At 37.3% G+C, this 15,812-nt stretch overlaps 1 protein-coding gene across 3 annotated transcripts in view; it reads left to right on the top strand.

Moving 5' to 3' along the window:
* BABAM2 (BRISC and BRCA1 A complex member 2) overlaps nt 1–15,812 on the top strand; it is a 167,242-nt gene that overhangs the window by 84,722 nt on the left and 66,708 nt on the right. For all 3 annotated transcript variants that reach the window (XM_086870020.1, XM_086869998.1, XM_086870009.1), the window contains exon 7: nt 5,592–5,701. In XM_086870020.1, coding sequence (XP_086726146.1) covers nt 5,592–5,701 — 110 coding nt within the window. The remainder of the gene's footprint in view (nt 1–5,591; nt 5,702–15,812) is intronic.

Here is a 15,812-nt window from a genome sequence, read left to right as displayed (position 1 = left end):
CACATCATGTAAGTTTATCCTTTGTTTATTTTAAGCGATCCCTTCTCCATTTGTTCAAGTTTTCCATTCCTTCAATTAATCATACCAGAAAAACAATTATTGAAGAGTTGTGAGAACTGAGATCTCACAAACCTCCAGCAAGAAGGAGCAATTAGCTGGGACTGGGAACCTCCCTCCTCAATCTGATTTGGACTCACCATATTGTTGGGAGGCATCTAAAATATCAATCATCTGTGAGGCATCTTATTTTTCAAAGGAACATCCAATAGGTTTAACAGTTTGTGTTCTTTTTATTCCCTCACTTTTATCCCCAGTTGCTGTGTATATTCACAGTACAAACTTAGCAGCCTTAGCAGAAGTTCAGCTCCCTTGTCTTAATTCCTGCTGTCCCCAGGGTCAGAAGCTGCTTGTCCTCCCCAAAGCATGCCAATACTCTTCCTGCACATACTGTCCCATCCTTTCTACCAAATTTGAAGTTTATTTTCTTCTCAATTTTGTTAATCACACTAAACAGGTTCTCAATGCCACATCCTTTATCTGTACGTCACCCCATTGCACGCTGTCCTTCCAGTCCCATGCTGTCTTCATCTTGACTCTTTCATGGAAAGACAGTCCTGTTACTGCCCAGGACAAGACTGAAGTCTCTTACCACTTTAAACATTACTGTTTGGAGCAGGGAATTGCACTTGTGTGCCAAATACAGAAATACCTCTTCTCTAAAGTATACTTTAATCAGAGGCTGCAAGGCAATTCTTTTTTTTTTATAATGAAGAAAAGGTAATAACTGATTTTCCATACTCTGCATCTTTAAGGAAAAGGAACTTTAATGTACAACTTGGTAGGACTCCAGGCACAAGAGGAAATGGGTTATAGCAGTTGTGACTCTGCAGAGCAGATGTTTTGGTTGGCCTGGCTATCAACCATCTGACTCATAATAAATTGTCAGTTCCAGTAAATTCCCAGTTTTCAATTACAGTAGGTAGGATATGAGAAAACAATGTCATTTAGATAGTGTATTTAAAGTGGTTTTGATAGTAATTTTCATAAACAACTCCTACGAACTTTGTAAAAAGATTAAGGATCTTGGAAAGGCAGCAGCTGTAAACATTGAAATATGCATTTAAATGTAAATTGAGATGAATAGAAATGAAAACTAACAAATGGCTGTTAACACAGTGCTGATACAATTGGAAGTAGAATTTTAAGTTTTTCTTTGGAGTTTTGTGATACTCAAAGTCCATTCATGAGGTATATGTGGGAAACATTTCTAAATGCCTCCAGACTTCCATTTTCATTTCTTCTGTTCTTCACTTATATTTTCACATGGTCTCTTGTTCTTGAGTTTTGAAAATGCATACTTAATGAAACTTTCCTCTGCACTGGCTATGTAGAAAAAGGGTAAATTAGAATCAAATACCATGGGTTTTCTGTTTATGAAGTTATGCACAGGATTTACTTTTGTAAATTGTTGCTAGGTTTATGTAATAGGAAAAAAGCATATGGGTTGAAAATGTCTAGATTTTTTTCCTTATGTTCTTTTCTCACCTCAATGCTTTGGAAGTTTAGACAAGGATAAGGTCCCATTGTGCAAAGTATTCTGTAAGCATAGGAAACCCCTTGCAGTTCCTGAGAAAGAAAAATATTTATTTTCAATGTTAAGGGGTATATCCATTTTTTTCATGTTTGATTTGAATGGACATTTTCATAAATGAGAAAAATACAAAAAAAAAAAAAAGAAGTAGCAGCAAGGTGGCAGAAAGGAACCATGAAAATCTGTATTGGATCTTTTACATTGCGATGTTCTAGAAGCTGGGTTTTTTTTACTATCAAGCATGAGACTGTTGTGGAAAAATTAATAGGTGTGCATTGTCACATGTTTGATCTCAAGCATTTTGACATTCAGTTTTTAAACCTCAAAATTCCTGTGGCCCAGATGGATTCTCTGTTCAGTTAGAAGTTCATTTTAATAATACCTTCTGTAGAGTCTTGTGTAGAAAAAACTCTGTGAGTATAAAATGGCACTTTTATTTTGGCAGTTCTAACCTTGAAATTTGACATTTATAGAAAACTGCCATTCTGCATTCTTACAAAATCAGTTTTTCTTGAATATAAAATTAATTCGTTTAATAAAAGCATCTATTGTGTTGTGAGTTACATACAAATTATAAGAAGAAAAAGCATGGATGCTTAAATACTAAAAAATGAAATGTGACTTAAGTTCAGCAGCCTCTTTTTTTTTTCTCTTTCCTAAAAGGGTATCATATTGCCAAAGCAGTTGTATGTCACTCTCTCTTTTGAAGCCAGCTGAAAAACAGGAATAGAGGTGACTTACTTTGCTGCTCTATTTAGATCTGGTCTATTCTTTGATATAAATACATGTGCAGAAATGGGAAAAGGGAAGATGCTGTCTGTGCAGGGTTTGATAGGAAGCATTAAAACAACATTTGTTGTTGGACACAGTGGTGTAATGAAAAGATCTCAGCCCCTGTTCTGGGCAAATGTCGTGGCCTGGTATTAGAAAGTTCCATCTTCTCACCTAATCACTTACAGGTTTCAATAGATGACCGGGATGAGGTCACTGAAGGAGTTAAGTTGTAACTGGTTCAGACAACATCAGAAAAGTTTATTAGTTGAAAAGTTTTCCACAGTTTATCTGTAAGACATGTGGTTTTGTTTTATAAACGGCAGTTCTAACAGATACACTAATGTCAAATGCAGTTCTAGCAAGCAGCTTCTTCCATATATGAAAGTAACAAAGCCTGAAAGCAGTAAATGGTATGGTGTCAGATAGAAGGGAGTTTGTTGTAAATCTGTGGCCACCTCAAAAATAAGCTTGAGCAGCTTCATGGTGTTACTGCACTGCATCTTTTAAAACCTACAGGAGTGCTGGTTTTGGCGTTTGGGTCTTTTTTAAGTAACAATTTTCATTTCTCAGGGTTATGAGAATGCATCCATTTGAAAAGTGGTAGTTATAGAAGAATGCCAATTTTTTTACATGGATTTGCATTGGACAGTAGCTGTATGAACATGACATGGTGCTCTACTGGTAGCAGGAGTTGCAGTCATTTTTTGGGTGTATTTTTGTAAATGGAAAAATATCATGTCTCAATTTATTGCTCTTACTACACATTTCATTTTCCTGCAGCTTAACATGCAAAGATACAGAGATTATTTATGTGATTGTGTGGGTTTTTTCCCCTGGCATGAGTCTTCATATAAAGTTCACTAGTGATCACAGAAAACATAATGTAATATTACTGTATATGTTAATGGATGCTGTAGTGGCATTCACCTAGTCTGTTTTGAAGTTGTTTTTTTCTGTTTCCTTCTTTTGACTTTGTTCAATCAGTAAGTACCTGATATTATTCCAGAAACTGGTCTTACACATGGTGTCAAGCTCTGTGTGCACATCTATTTTTAGCACTAAACATAAATGAAAGACTAAAGAGACGATTTACTGTCCATGGCAGAGCTGGATGGAACACTACAGGTAGGATCTCAGCAGAGCAGAGCAGGGCAGTATTCCCTCTGCCATCTAGCTGGCAACACTGCTTCAGATCTGGATGAAGTTGGCTTTCTGAGCTGCAAGTGCACATCACATTACGTTGAGCTTCTCGTCAACCTAACCATTTTATGTACCTGTCATCTCTTGAAGAATGCCCATTAAAATAAAGTCTTTTAAATTGTTATTAGCATTAAAAGCATTGCTGTTTAATCTCTCTTAATCGTTCTTCTTGTTTGATTGACAATTAGCAAATTAATGGGAAAAAACCAGTTAATGCTATACTCAGCTTCAGGATTGAAAGCTGTTCCTTATTTAATTTTTTTCCTTAATGATGGAAATACATGAAATACTGAGGAAAAAGTCAGGGTGGATTGTACTCTTAGGTTTATTTTGTTGTTATTTGTCATGTTAATAAAGGTTTTGTAACCTGTTCTGTTTTCTTTAGTCCAGATGGTAATACCACTTAAAAACATAACACTTACGGGAACATTTTGGGTCACGAGATCCTGTCCACTGCTGTTACAGGCAACCACATCACATAATGCCATCTGTAAACTGATCATATCACAACAGGACAACAGCTATTGTTTGTGCTCACCACTCATATGGAATGTTGTACTGCAACTTAGGGTTAAAACCATGCTCTGATTTCCACTCACAGTGTGCTCATGACCTTTTTATAGACAGTTCTAAGGTTTTCTTTCATTTGTCAGAAGTGAGCTGCACACCAAGGCAGAATTTAAGAAAACACTGTCAATTCTGTCTTATTCTTCATCTGAGACAATTAGGCTTTTTTAAGACTCATTCTTCCCTGCAGCTTGTCACTGAGTTTCTTGGCATGTAGTGTTCTGCACGTAATAGCCGATATGCAGCTCATCTCTCTGGACATTAACAGCTCCCGTCCAGCCAGGGCTTCCAATGGCACAAGATCACCTTCCTGAAACCACTCAAAGGTCGCTTAACTTTTTTTCTCCCCACATAGGGCAGGGCCTCCTAAGAATATTTTAAGTGGTTTGCCTGTTCCTTCCTCACAGCTGCCTGTAGGACAGAGCATACCAGAGCACTCTATACCATGTTGGTCCTTCTTTGAGCACATATCTTATTTCCTCTCCTATTTTTCCAAAATGGATAAAAACAAAGGCAAAACAAGTTTCTACATACATATGAACAAACATGTTGAAAGATTTATTTGTGAGCAGAAAGTGGCACTGTATTGTTTGCTGTCAGTGAAGGTGGCTGTACTGCTAACTCATGTCTTTCTAACTAGAGGTCAAGAGAAGTTGTGCGTGACAGAAATACACTTGTTTGTACTGTATGTGATTTATGAATTAGAGGTCCTAACCAGAAACAGTTTGTTCTAGATGATCCCAAAGCTGTAACTGATTGTTCTGATATAAAGAAAGCCTCAACTGTGAATACATTAACTTGTATTTAGCATGCTTGCTTTTTTTTTTTTTCCTACTGTATTTTCCTGGAGTCTGCAGTCTTTGCTGAATGTAATGCATCAGTTTAATTTGCAGGAAACTGGGGGGCAGTGACATCTAAATATCAGTTTCTAATTGCAAAAATGTTTTTCATCCACAACAGGAGTTGAATACAATACACTGGAAAGTTTGAACCATCAACTACTTCAAAAAATTACAAATACAGAATGTGTGGTCGTAACTCAGTAATATTAAAACATCTAAAAAAATTCTTTGGCATTTCCATCTGGTATCAAACTAGGAATTCCTAAAAATGAAATCTGTATCTTTACTGAAATTTATAGTTCACCAAATTGAAGAAGAGCTACAGTACTGTATACTTCATAACTCATAACTCAGTAATTTTATTTTGATACACTAGAGGAAATTAAGCAGACCGAAATACTTTTAAAGTGCCAATATAGTAGGAAAGAATAAATTTGCAACCTGTTTTACAAGGGTTACAATTTAGATTTTTCACTTAAGCATCTCCTAAATAAATTAATATTTGACTAATTAGCTCTTATCTGTAAGATTTTAAATATTCAGTTTGTTATTTACCATTTTATCTTGCTTTTATATGTTTTATATATTTTTATATTTTTATGCCTTTTTATTCACAGGATGTGAATGAAGACCCCGGAGAAGATGTTGCACTTCTCTCCGTTAGTTTTGAGGACACAGAAGCTACTCAGGTTTTTCCTAAGCTGTATCTCTCCCCACGTATTGAACAGTGAGTGAGAGTTTTTTTCTGGAATGTTTATTCTACTTCATTTTGGAACTTTTCAATTTTTTCCTGATACATGTGATAACATAGTAGATGATAACATACTCTTGCTTTAAATTGCTTAAAGCTGTAGTGGTTGCTGCGAGGATATGTGTGTATGTGTGTTGGAGAAATGACAGATCTTCTCTCAGCTAGTTCTGTTTGTATGTGATAGTCTTGTAGTGTCACAGTCTCTGAAAATCGTGCTTGTACTTTGCCATGGCAGTACATTTTGAAAGCCTTCTATGGTACGGCATAATGATAGCTTTTGTCAGGGGGAATCTAATTTTTTTTGGGGGGGGAGGGGGAGGGAAGGTAAATTCTCTATATAAACATAGTACATTTGAATAAACTATTGTAGAAGCTAAAAGGCTTGGTTAGCGATGCTTTTGGAATTTGCTGCTTTAGTAAATTGCTTTTTTCAGGAGAATATCTGAATATTTAATTTTAAGGGCATTGAACCTTACTGATCTGTTTGCCATTTGGCAAATTTGCTGAGAAACAGATTTTTACTAAAGTGGAAGACTGAGGACTAAAAATCAATCTTCTTTCATTGAATTTATTCCTTTTTTGTAACTTAAAATGTTTTAATGCTTCTCCTTGTCTTCAGTATCTGTCTTGTAATGCTTAAAAAAAAAAATAACTATGTTAGACCTCTCAGGTATACCACATTCAAGCTGGTCTAGCATGGTTTCAGTGATGTGTTGTTATTTTTGCTAACAGGGTAGTTGATTTCCTCTAAACTGGTGATGACTCTTCTGTGTAGAGGAAAGATGGGAAATACTGACTACCACAGGTTTATAATAACTTGGAGATAAAGTCTGTGTGAGTGAAGAAACATGGTATCTTGACATTTTGATCAGCAGAATATTGATCTGGATAAACTCTTGGGTGCAGTTTAGAAAATAAAAAACAGAATTTGACTTAGACATAAGACTTCTGAGAAACTTTAAGAAAATGTAGATTACATGTGCATGTGCAAATACACAGATAATGTATTTTGTAGCTTTCACATTTTCATATTTTTCATTAATTAATTCCTTTTTGTCAGTATCAGTTGAGGGAATAATTGTAGTCAAATATGTAATTATCCTTCTATGTTCCAAAGGATTCTTTTTCTGAACTCTTAAAAGCAAATGGGCTACTATTAGTTTCCATTGTATTTCCAGCCATAGTTGCATGTTGATGGTTAAGTATGTTTCAGACCACCCAGGTATATCTGTCTAAATCATCCATGAGCTAATGAATACATTGCATATTTTTCCACTTTTAGCAGTATCTTTAGAAATATATTAACCTCTTGATGCCTAGCAGAATAGTGACACAAAGGAAGTCTTTGTCTTCCTAAAAGTCTTGCATTTTCGCAGTGCCCTAAAGAGCATCCGATTTTAGATGTGTGATATAGAACAATACAGCAGAAAGATACTTGAGTGGTATTGGTATGTGTCTGACATTCTGATGTATTTATGGTTTTGTCATTTATAGCTGATAGTCATGTTAAAATCATGCCAGTAAGCCCTGGAGTTGTGTGCCGCACCTTGTCACATTATCTGTGTGTTGAAGTTGAGATACTTTACTCATCTAACTCAATATGTCTTTCTGTATATGAAAATTTGTAACATTTTCATCACAGTATCTAGGTTCTGATAATGCATAATTACTGGCTTGTGAGCTGTTGCACCTCCCTTTATGCTGCTGGCTACTTCTTATGTGCCATGAAAAAATGTATGGGTATGTTTCCAGCATTTGTATAATTGTGCTTTAATAGCAAACATACAGTTCTCTCTTGTTCTTTCGCAAAACCAGTCTCTGCTGTGTTTAGCAGGGACTGACAGACTAAATACTTCTCAGTGTTTGGGAATTGAAGCAACAATGTGTACTTCTTTATACTTTTTGCCAAAAGTACAAAAAGCCTCAGGATTAGTTTAGTGACTTGAGGCCATGGCATGTTACATTTGAATTGTGTTCTTCTTATAAAGGTCTTTCCTGCTGCTCACAGTAATTGGCTCTGCAAAAGCCATGTAAGCAAACTACCAGTGTATTTTTTCTATGCAGCAGATTTTGAGGTGTACCAAATAGTAGTTGATAGTTCCCAACATAAAATTCCCAAGAACTCAACAGAAAGTGAAAAATACCAAATTCCCACAATTATTTTGCTAATACTGAAATATGTTCACTTTAGGAAGAATAGAGCAAACAGGAATAGCATTTTCCTGACATATGAAATAACATTTCAGGTTTGTAGAGCAATAAGAGGAAGAGGGTCTGTTTGTTTAAAGTGAGTTATCTCCTGCTTTCCTAAGAGGTTTCATTGCTCTTGTGCTCTGTCATATAAGCATGCATTCCCACATTGCCCTTCCTAAAAATGATATATACCCACAGATCCTGTCAGCAAATTTGATTCCTAGAAATGTGAATATAGGTTTTTTGCTTTGAAGGGTTTTTTAAAAACACATTTGCTTTATTTTTTTTTAATGGACAGTAGGCATAATACTACTAAGACTTTGACTGCTCTGTCATATACTCTGGAAGAGAGATTTCCAGAATCAGGGAAATGTCTGGCTTTTATGGTTTGGGGTGAAGATGTTAGTACACTAGTTGGCTTGAAAAGGTTCACATACTGAAACAGCAGGTAGAAATGAAGTAGAGAAGAGTTGTGGATCATTCAAGTCAACACCGGTGCTTTATTGACTTTTATGGTGTGACATCTGGCTGTAAGTGTCAAGTGCATTTCTTGCAATCAACCAACCAACCCTGCATTTAGGGATGAGAAGTTCTTATATTAATTTATAAAAATCTCATCAATAACTATTTATAACAATACCTGGTTTAATTCTTTCATTAAAACATGCTAATTTGAAAAGTTCATTTCGATACTATTTTTTCAAAACACATTAAAGCAACTTCTAGTATGTCCTTAATTTGAAATCTTACATTCTTTAATTTTAAGAATTCCTCTGACTTTTTGTTGCATTACATCAATAGATGCCAATAACAGTTATTTTCAATTATTTCAAAATTAGATTGACTTAAAATGAAACATGGGATATTTATGAGATGTTTTTGAAAACTACCGTCTTTACTGTAGTATCATAGAAAACAGTTTCTGCACACTTCTGTAGGAAGTGGTAAGCTGAGAAACCACACAGACAGACCACACAACTTGAGAGACTGGTGCTTGTCAGCATCCATGAGTGTGTCCCCAACTCATCCTTCCCTTCCTCCCACCTCAGGGTGGGGGACTTGTCTCAGGATGCTCTCCATCCTCTGCTCTGAGCTGCTTTGCTTTGGGAAGAGGGTTATACAGCTGAGCTAGGTAGGCTCAGCCATGCTCCAGGGCATGATAAGGACCTGCTGGGATATTTACCCTTTATGTCTCTGATGCATTTCCATGAGTTATTCGTAGTGGCTCTAAACTTCTTGGTAGAAGGCATCTTGTTCAAAATTGCCTTTCTAGTGAAAGTACACTAGATACTTGTATGGGATGACATTTGTAATAAAAATGCCCATCATATCTTTGTTTCCCATTTATTAAAAGTCATTAGACCCTAAATCCAAAGAATCAGTCCAGGATTGAACAGCTGATTTCTATTTTAATGCTTAAAAGTTTGTATCAGCATTCTACACATGAATGTGGATCAGAAGATTTTGGAGTTTTTTGATCAGAGAAAAAATTAAATGTTTGTAATTTTTTTTCTCCTTCATGAGTCATCCATGCTAAAGTACATAAAAATGGGTTCATCTTGGTTCACATTTTAACAAAAAACTATATTAGGGTAGAAACACTGTCGCTCAGTGAATGCTGTGTTCCCTGTGTTCACAGAAATAATCCTGAAATAAACAATATTGTCCTGGATGGCTTTTCTCTGATAAATACACAGACATGAATATGCTAAGAAAACCAGCTGTCAGTAGAACTTGTTTTGCTTAAATGGATCAGGCTCCATGCTTTAGGGACTGAAATGGTCGTTTTTTACTGGTCTGGGAGCTGTGCCAGAGGGTTCTTCGTGACTGAGAGTGGTATGCAGAATTTGGTGACTGCATTTAACCTTCTCATACAAGCAGGGGAGAATAACAAGAACCTGATCTGAACTCTTAGGCTTTGAATGTTCCTGTATGTTTTTTACTGATAAAAGAAAAAACTGAAGAGAAAATGAAATGTGTTTGCTTTGAGGTGTTTCCTGTCTGTTACCTGTGCTTTCTGCTGGGAGTTGGAAGAGGAAAACCATAAAATATTACCCACTTGCTGCTGAGTACTGCCTCTTGCTATGTTTGACACAGAGGGGAGCTGTGAAGGGCTTCACCTTTGAAGTTGGTATGCCATGCTGCCACCAGTAGAAACCTGCTGTTTCAGACAGATTATGAATATACAATCCTAAATGAATGGTTGTGCTTAGACCTTTTTATATGCCTGCTTTGTAGAAGTCAGAAGATCTTCAATTTGGCATACTAAAATGTGATTATTCTTGTGAGTTGATTATTTCAGTAGAATTGTTAGTAGTCATCCATGGCAGTCCATAGCTTCAAGTCCCAGAACGTCTTTGCAGACATAGGAAGCAGGACTGTTGCTTTGCAGTGCTTCCTGTTCCATTAAGCTTTGTTTGGTCAGTGCCTGGCCAGTGCATCAGACATATTTACTGCCTGCTGTGTGTGCCATGCCCTTGTCAGCCAAGTCTTCAGAAACTGTAGCCAGTACCATAACTTGATTACCAATCTAGCTATGCTTTGTACTCTTTTTTTTGTCCAGAAAATTATCCATTTTGCTGCTAACAACTTTTGATGGCATGTTGACAGCTTCAGAATAGATCAGGACGGACTGGGATTGGTAGTCAAAGCAGATTGACTTGTACTTCTATTCCAGATGTTCAACTGTACTGATTGTTCTTTTTTTTTTTTTTCTTTTTTTTTTTTCCCTCTGAAGCTGCTACAGAGCAATTACTGGAAATAGTTGTAGGAGAGCTAAGATTATGTGTCCATCATCTAAATGGTGCTTTAATGCTGGATATGTTAATGCTGTCTTTAAATGGCTCAGTTAGTGAGATTTTTAAGTCAGTTAAGAGACTAAGCAATTAGACCTATTTGTTGAGAAATTAAATTCTTGAGGCAGTTCAGTGGGACCGATTTTGTTGCTAGTAATGAGATACCGGTTTCTCTATATAAGGATGTACAGGACAGTTTTTGCTCTGACATGCCTTTTGTGCCAATCCAGGGCTCAGTGTTCCCCCAAGTCTCAGAGCAAAACTTAGAGCTGAGTATTGGGAAAGGTTTTCTGGAGGTTTTGTCAGTCTGTGAGTGTCAGCCTGTATGTTTAAGGTTCTGTAATGTGATGGTGGAGAGTATTTTTACGTGATATATCAAGCACTTCATCACTTAAGGTACTTTCTTGTATGGTTGAAATACACATATAGAAAAATTCATTAGTAAAAGATCACATAAGAAAATGAAAATGTGTTTCAACACAGCCTTCTTCAACTCCCTTTGCATACTTCTGACGAGGGTAGAATGGTCTACAGAAATTTCACAAATTTTAAACCCATCTGATTCCTTTAGATCTAATCTCTTCATTTAGTTGTTGCGTTTTTTCAGTTGTGCACATACTTCGGGCTACCCTAATTAAACATCCAATTCAATATCATGTTAGCTGTCATGTGCAATGAGTATGCCACCTTGCATTGTAATAATCCGTGTTTTAACACAGGTATTTCTAAGTATCGTTACAAAGCTGTACTTGACTGAAATATCTTCCTCAGGATTTTATTGTGATATCACTGCTTCTAGGCATGTTTATCCACCTACAAAGAGTGATAATGAAGGAAAAAGGGAACAAAGTAATTTTTTTGGGACATCAGACATTATTATTCATTAAGATGTTCTTGATTCTTCACTGTTACCCGTATGTTTGGACTTGTATTTTTGTACTGTGAGAGTGTCAAAAGCACTTTTAATTAGTAAAACTAATACTGGCAAGAGCATTGAAAGTTGCTGTCATCTTTGTTACTAGCTATGTCACTACATAGTATTCTTGAAATCTTCCTCTCTATCTGCAATAGGGGTTATTTTTCAAATTTCTTCCTTGGACTGTGTTTATTTTGATACTGAAATTCATTTCAGTTTCACAAAAAAGTCTTACTTTTTTTTTTTTTTTTGATACATACAGACATTTTTGTCTTTTCTACTGCCTCTGTTCTTAGAGTTTAGAGGGTTGAAGGGTATTTTTATTGCCATTCAGACATTCCTTGTGCAGTACTGAAGTACCTTTCTTGGATATTTTCCTAAAACATTAGAGCACACAAAGAAGGTTTCAGCTTCATTTCCTGTAATGTTTTTGTAGGGGAGAGGAAGCCTACTGAACAGAAGCAATCCATGTTGGTATTGAACTGTGTCTGTTACAGGTGACTGGATTTTTTTTTTTTGTACCTAAGAATTAATAGGAATATTTTGGAGGGTTTTATGTAGGATCTTTTGTTCTAAAGAACTTTGGACCGATGACAGGGACAGTTTGAACTTCTTGAAATGTTTTCCGTAATATTAATTAGACTGACGAAGGAAATTAAAAGCAGGTGTCATCTTTTTATTGTCTGGCATTTTGTACGGCAGTAATAGAGCAAGCAGGAGGATCTGTTAACTGGGGTTAAATTTTCACCTAAACAATTCATGACTAGATGTTTCTTCAAAATGGAATGGAAAAATCAGGTTTAGGTGAAATTTATATGTAGGGGAATTTGGAGTTTTTCTGGGCCAATTTATTTTTCCTTTCATTGACAACATACTAGTGTTAATTCTGCTTTAAAAAAAGGCAACAGTTAGATACAAAGTTGCTGGGAAAATCACAGTTGAAGCAGTAGTTTCTCTGTTGTTAAACAGACTTAATTCCAAAGACTGCCTCTTTGGAATTAAATTGCTCTTGAAGAGAAAAAGTGCTTCAAAGTTACTGACAGCATCAAATTTTAAAATTACCTGACAAGTTTGAGGCTTCTGGAAATTTATCAGTAAATGTAATCATAGAATCATTTAGGTTGAAAAATACCTTTGAGATCATCACATTCAAATGTAAACTCAACACTGCCAAGTTCACCATGTCCCTAAGCACCACATCTACACATCCTTTAAATATCTTCAGGGGTGGCAACTACACCACTTGTCTAGGCAGCCTGTTCCAATGCTTGGTAATCCTTTAGGTGAAGAAAATTTCCCTAATAACCAATCTAAACTTACCCTGGTGGAACTTGAGTCCATTTCCTCTTCTCCTATCACTTGTTATTTGTGAGAAGAGGCCAACTCCCACCTGGCTGTATCCTGCTTTCAGGTAGCTGGAGAACAAAATAAGGTCCCTTCTGAGCCTCCTCCTCTGTAAACTAAAGCACTTCAGCTCTATCAGCTTCTCCTCATAGGACTTGTGCTCCAGAATCTTCACCAGCTCCATTGCTCTTCTCTGGACACACTCCAGCACCTCAATGTTCTTGTAGTAAGTGTCTCAAAACTAGACACAGCACTCATGGTGTGGCCTCACCAATGCTGAGTACAGAGAGCCAATCACTGCTGTGCTCCTGCTGGCCACACTATTCCTGATACAGATGAGGATGTCATTGGCTTTTTTCGCCACTGGACACACACTGGGTCATGTTCAGCTGCTGTTGACCAGCATACCAAAGTCCTTTTCCACTGGACAGCTTTTCAGATACAGTTCCCCAAGTCTCTAGTGTTGCAAGAGGTTGTTGTGACCCAAGTGGAGGACCCAGCACTTTATTGAACCTCATACTGGCCTCAGACCACTGATCTGGTCTGTCCAGATCCCCCTGCAGACCCTTCCCGCCCTCCAGCAGATCAGCACTCTCACCCAACTTGGTGTCATCTGAAAACTGAAACAGGGGGCACTTGATCCCTTTGTCCAGATCAACAGTAAAGATTTTATACTGGACTGGCCCCAGTTCTGAGCCCTGGGGAACGCCACTAGTGGCCAGCCACCAGCTGGATTAACTCCATTCACCACCACTCTCTAGGCCTGGCCATCCAGACAGATTTTTACCTAGTGAAGAGTGCGCCTGTCCAAGACATGGGCTTCCAGCACCTCCAGAAGAATTTGGTAGGAAATTATGTCAAAGGCTTGTCAATGACAACATCTGCAGCCTTTTCTTCATCCACAAGTAGGTCACCTTGTCACAGATGGAGACCAAGCTGGTCAAGCAGGACCACGTTTCATAAACCCATGCTGGTTATGCCTGATCCCCTGATTGTCCTGCATGTGCCATGTGGTGAAACTCAAAATAATCTGCTCTGTGACCTTCCCCAGCAAAACGCCTAATGGGCCTGTAATTGCCCAGATCCTTTTTCTGATCCTTCTTATTGATGGTCAATACATTTGCTGATGTCCAGTCAACTGGGACCTCCTTGGTTAGCCAGGACTGCTGGCAAAGGATGGCAAGTGGCACGAGCAGGTCATGGAAGGTCTTTCTTTCAGATCAGAGCTGAGATTTAGTTGTTCTACTGTTTTCATTCTAACTGGGTAATTACCAAAACTGTCAAACAGTAGTTAAATGAGTTAATTAGAATCTTGGCAGAAAATGCAGTGGGTATGGAAAGGCACATTTATTCAACAGTTATGAAGACTCAGATATCCTAGAGTACACTTTGAACCCACTTTTGTTGTTGCGTGGGTATTTTTCCCAGTTCTTGATGTAAATGCAAACCCACCACTACAGAACGTGGTATCTTAACAAAGTATGCTTTCTTGAAGTTGATTTTTGCATATTTGGGATATGTGGTTTGCTTTTTGAATATGGTGATTAAATAATTTGTTATCAGAGAACTTCATTCTGATTGTGATCTGCACATGAGTGTTCTGTCTTCAGACTTTTTGTATTTTATTATTTGAAACAATTAACAAAAATTCAGTGACTGTTTAATGCTTGCTTCCAGATGGCCGCATTCAATTGGTACAAATCTCTGACCAACGGAAAGTGAAAAGTTAAGGATTTTCAGATATAATCCCTGACAAGTGTGAAACACAGAATTAAATTGTATGTGAGAGACCTCAGTTTTGATTGTCTCTGCTGTCTTCTCCCTCTGACCCCCATCCCCCCATTGGGGAGAGCTGGTAGTACCTCCTAGGAACCCCATTCCTGTTACTGATGTTCCAGGAGGGAATGTGACAGTACAGGGAGCATGAATTGAGGAATATGGTAGAGAAATGGTGGATTGTGGAGAATCTGATGGGCAGGAGAGAGAATATAAGGAGAGGGGTTTTGGTCCCAATGGGTGATAAAGGATTGTAGTGCACTCTTTGGCATTACCAGGAGGGCTGGTTCCCTTGCCAACTTGCCTTTTTCCCATAAACTGCTTGACCCCACATTACTACTGGGTACCAACTCTCAATTTTCTTTGCTTTCTGCCTCTCATCTTTCCTGCAAATAATCAGTGGCATTTTAAACTTGATGTCTTCTTGAAAGGAACACTAATACCTCCTTAATTATCAAGTGTAGGAAGATGCCATTTTCCCAAAATAAATCATGGCTGATTTTTGAAATGTGACTGTAGAATTTCTGGGGGTTTCCTTTTCCCTAATTATTGTCAAGAATGAATACAATGATTCATTGTATTGCTTATTTTATTTAAGGCATATGAGACAGTCACAGTCCGTCCCACTACTTAACTACTACAAGCTGCTTGGCTGATGTGAATGTTAGCTGAATCCCCAGCTCCTTTTCAGCACTTGCACACTGGACCTACCTAGAGAAAAATGTATAAAAGACATTATTAAGGGTGAGACTTTTTTGTTGAATAGTCTTTTCCTAGATAACAGTTTCCCCTTCAAGAATATTGTGAACTTCTTTCATAGGGACTTAAATCCCCTTAAAAGATCACCGGGATTTGTTCAATTTTGAACCTGCCATAGGCATCCTCTAACTATACTAAATTTCAGCTATGTTTAAATCAAAGTGCAGACTATAGGCAACAAATCATGTGGCCATTGTGTTAATGAATGGGACTCTTTTTATGTGTAGTTTGGAAAAACATACTTGTGTGTCAACAAAGAATATTACAGAATTTAAATGAGAGATCTCATGTGTGATATTTGGTA

This window comes from Cyanistes caeruleus, chromosome 2 (assembly GCF_971803275.1).
Source record: "Cyanistes caeruleus chromosome 2, bCyaCae1.hap1.1, whole genome shotgun sequence".
Lineage (NCBI taxonomy): Eukaryota > Metazoa > Chordata > Aves > Passeriformes > Paridae > Cyanistes > Cyanistes caeruleus.
This window is presented reverse-complemented; position numbering and strand designations above follow the sequence as displayed.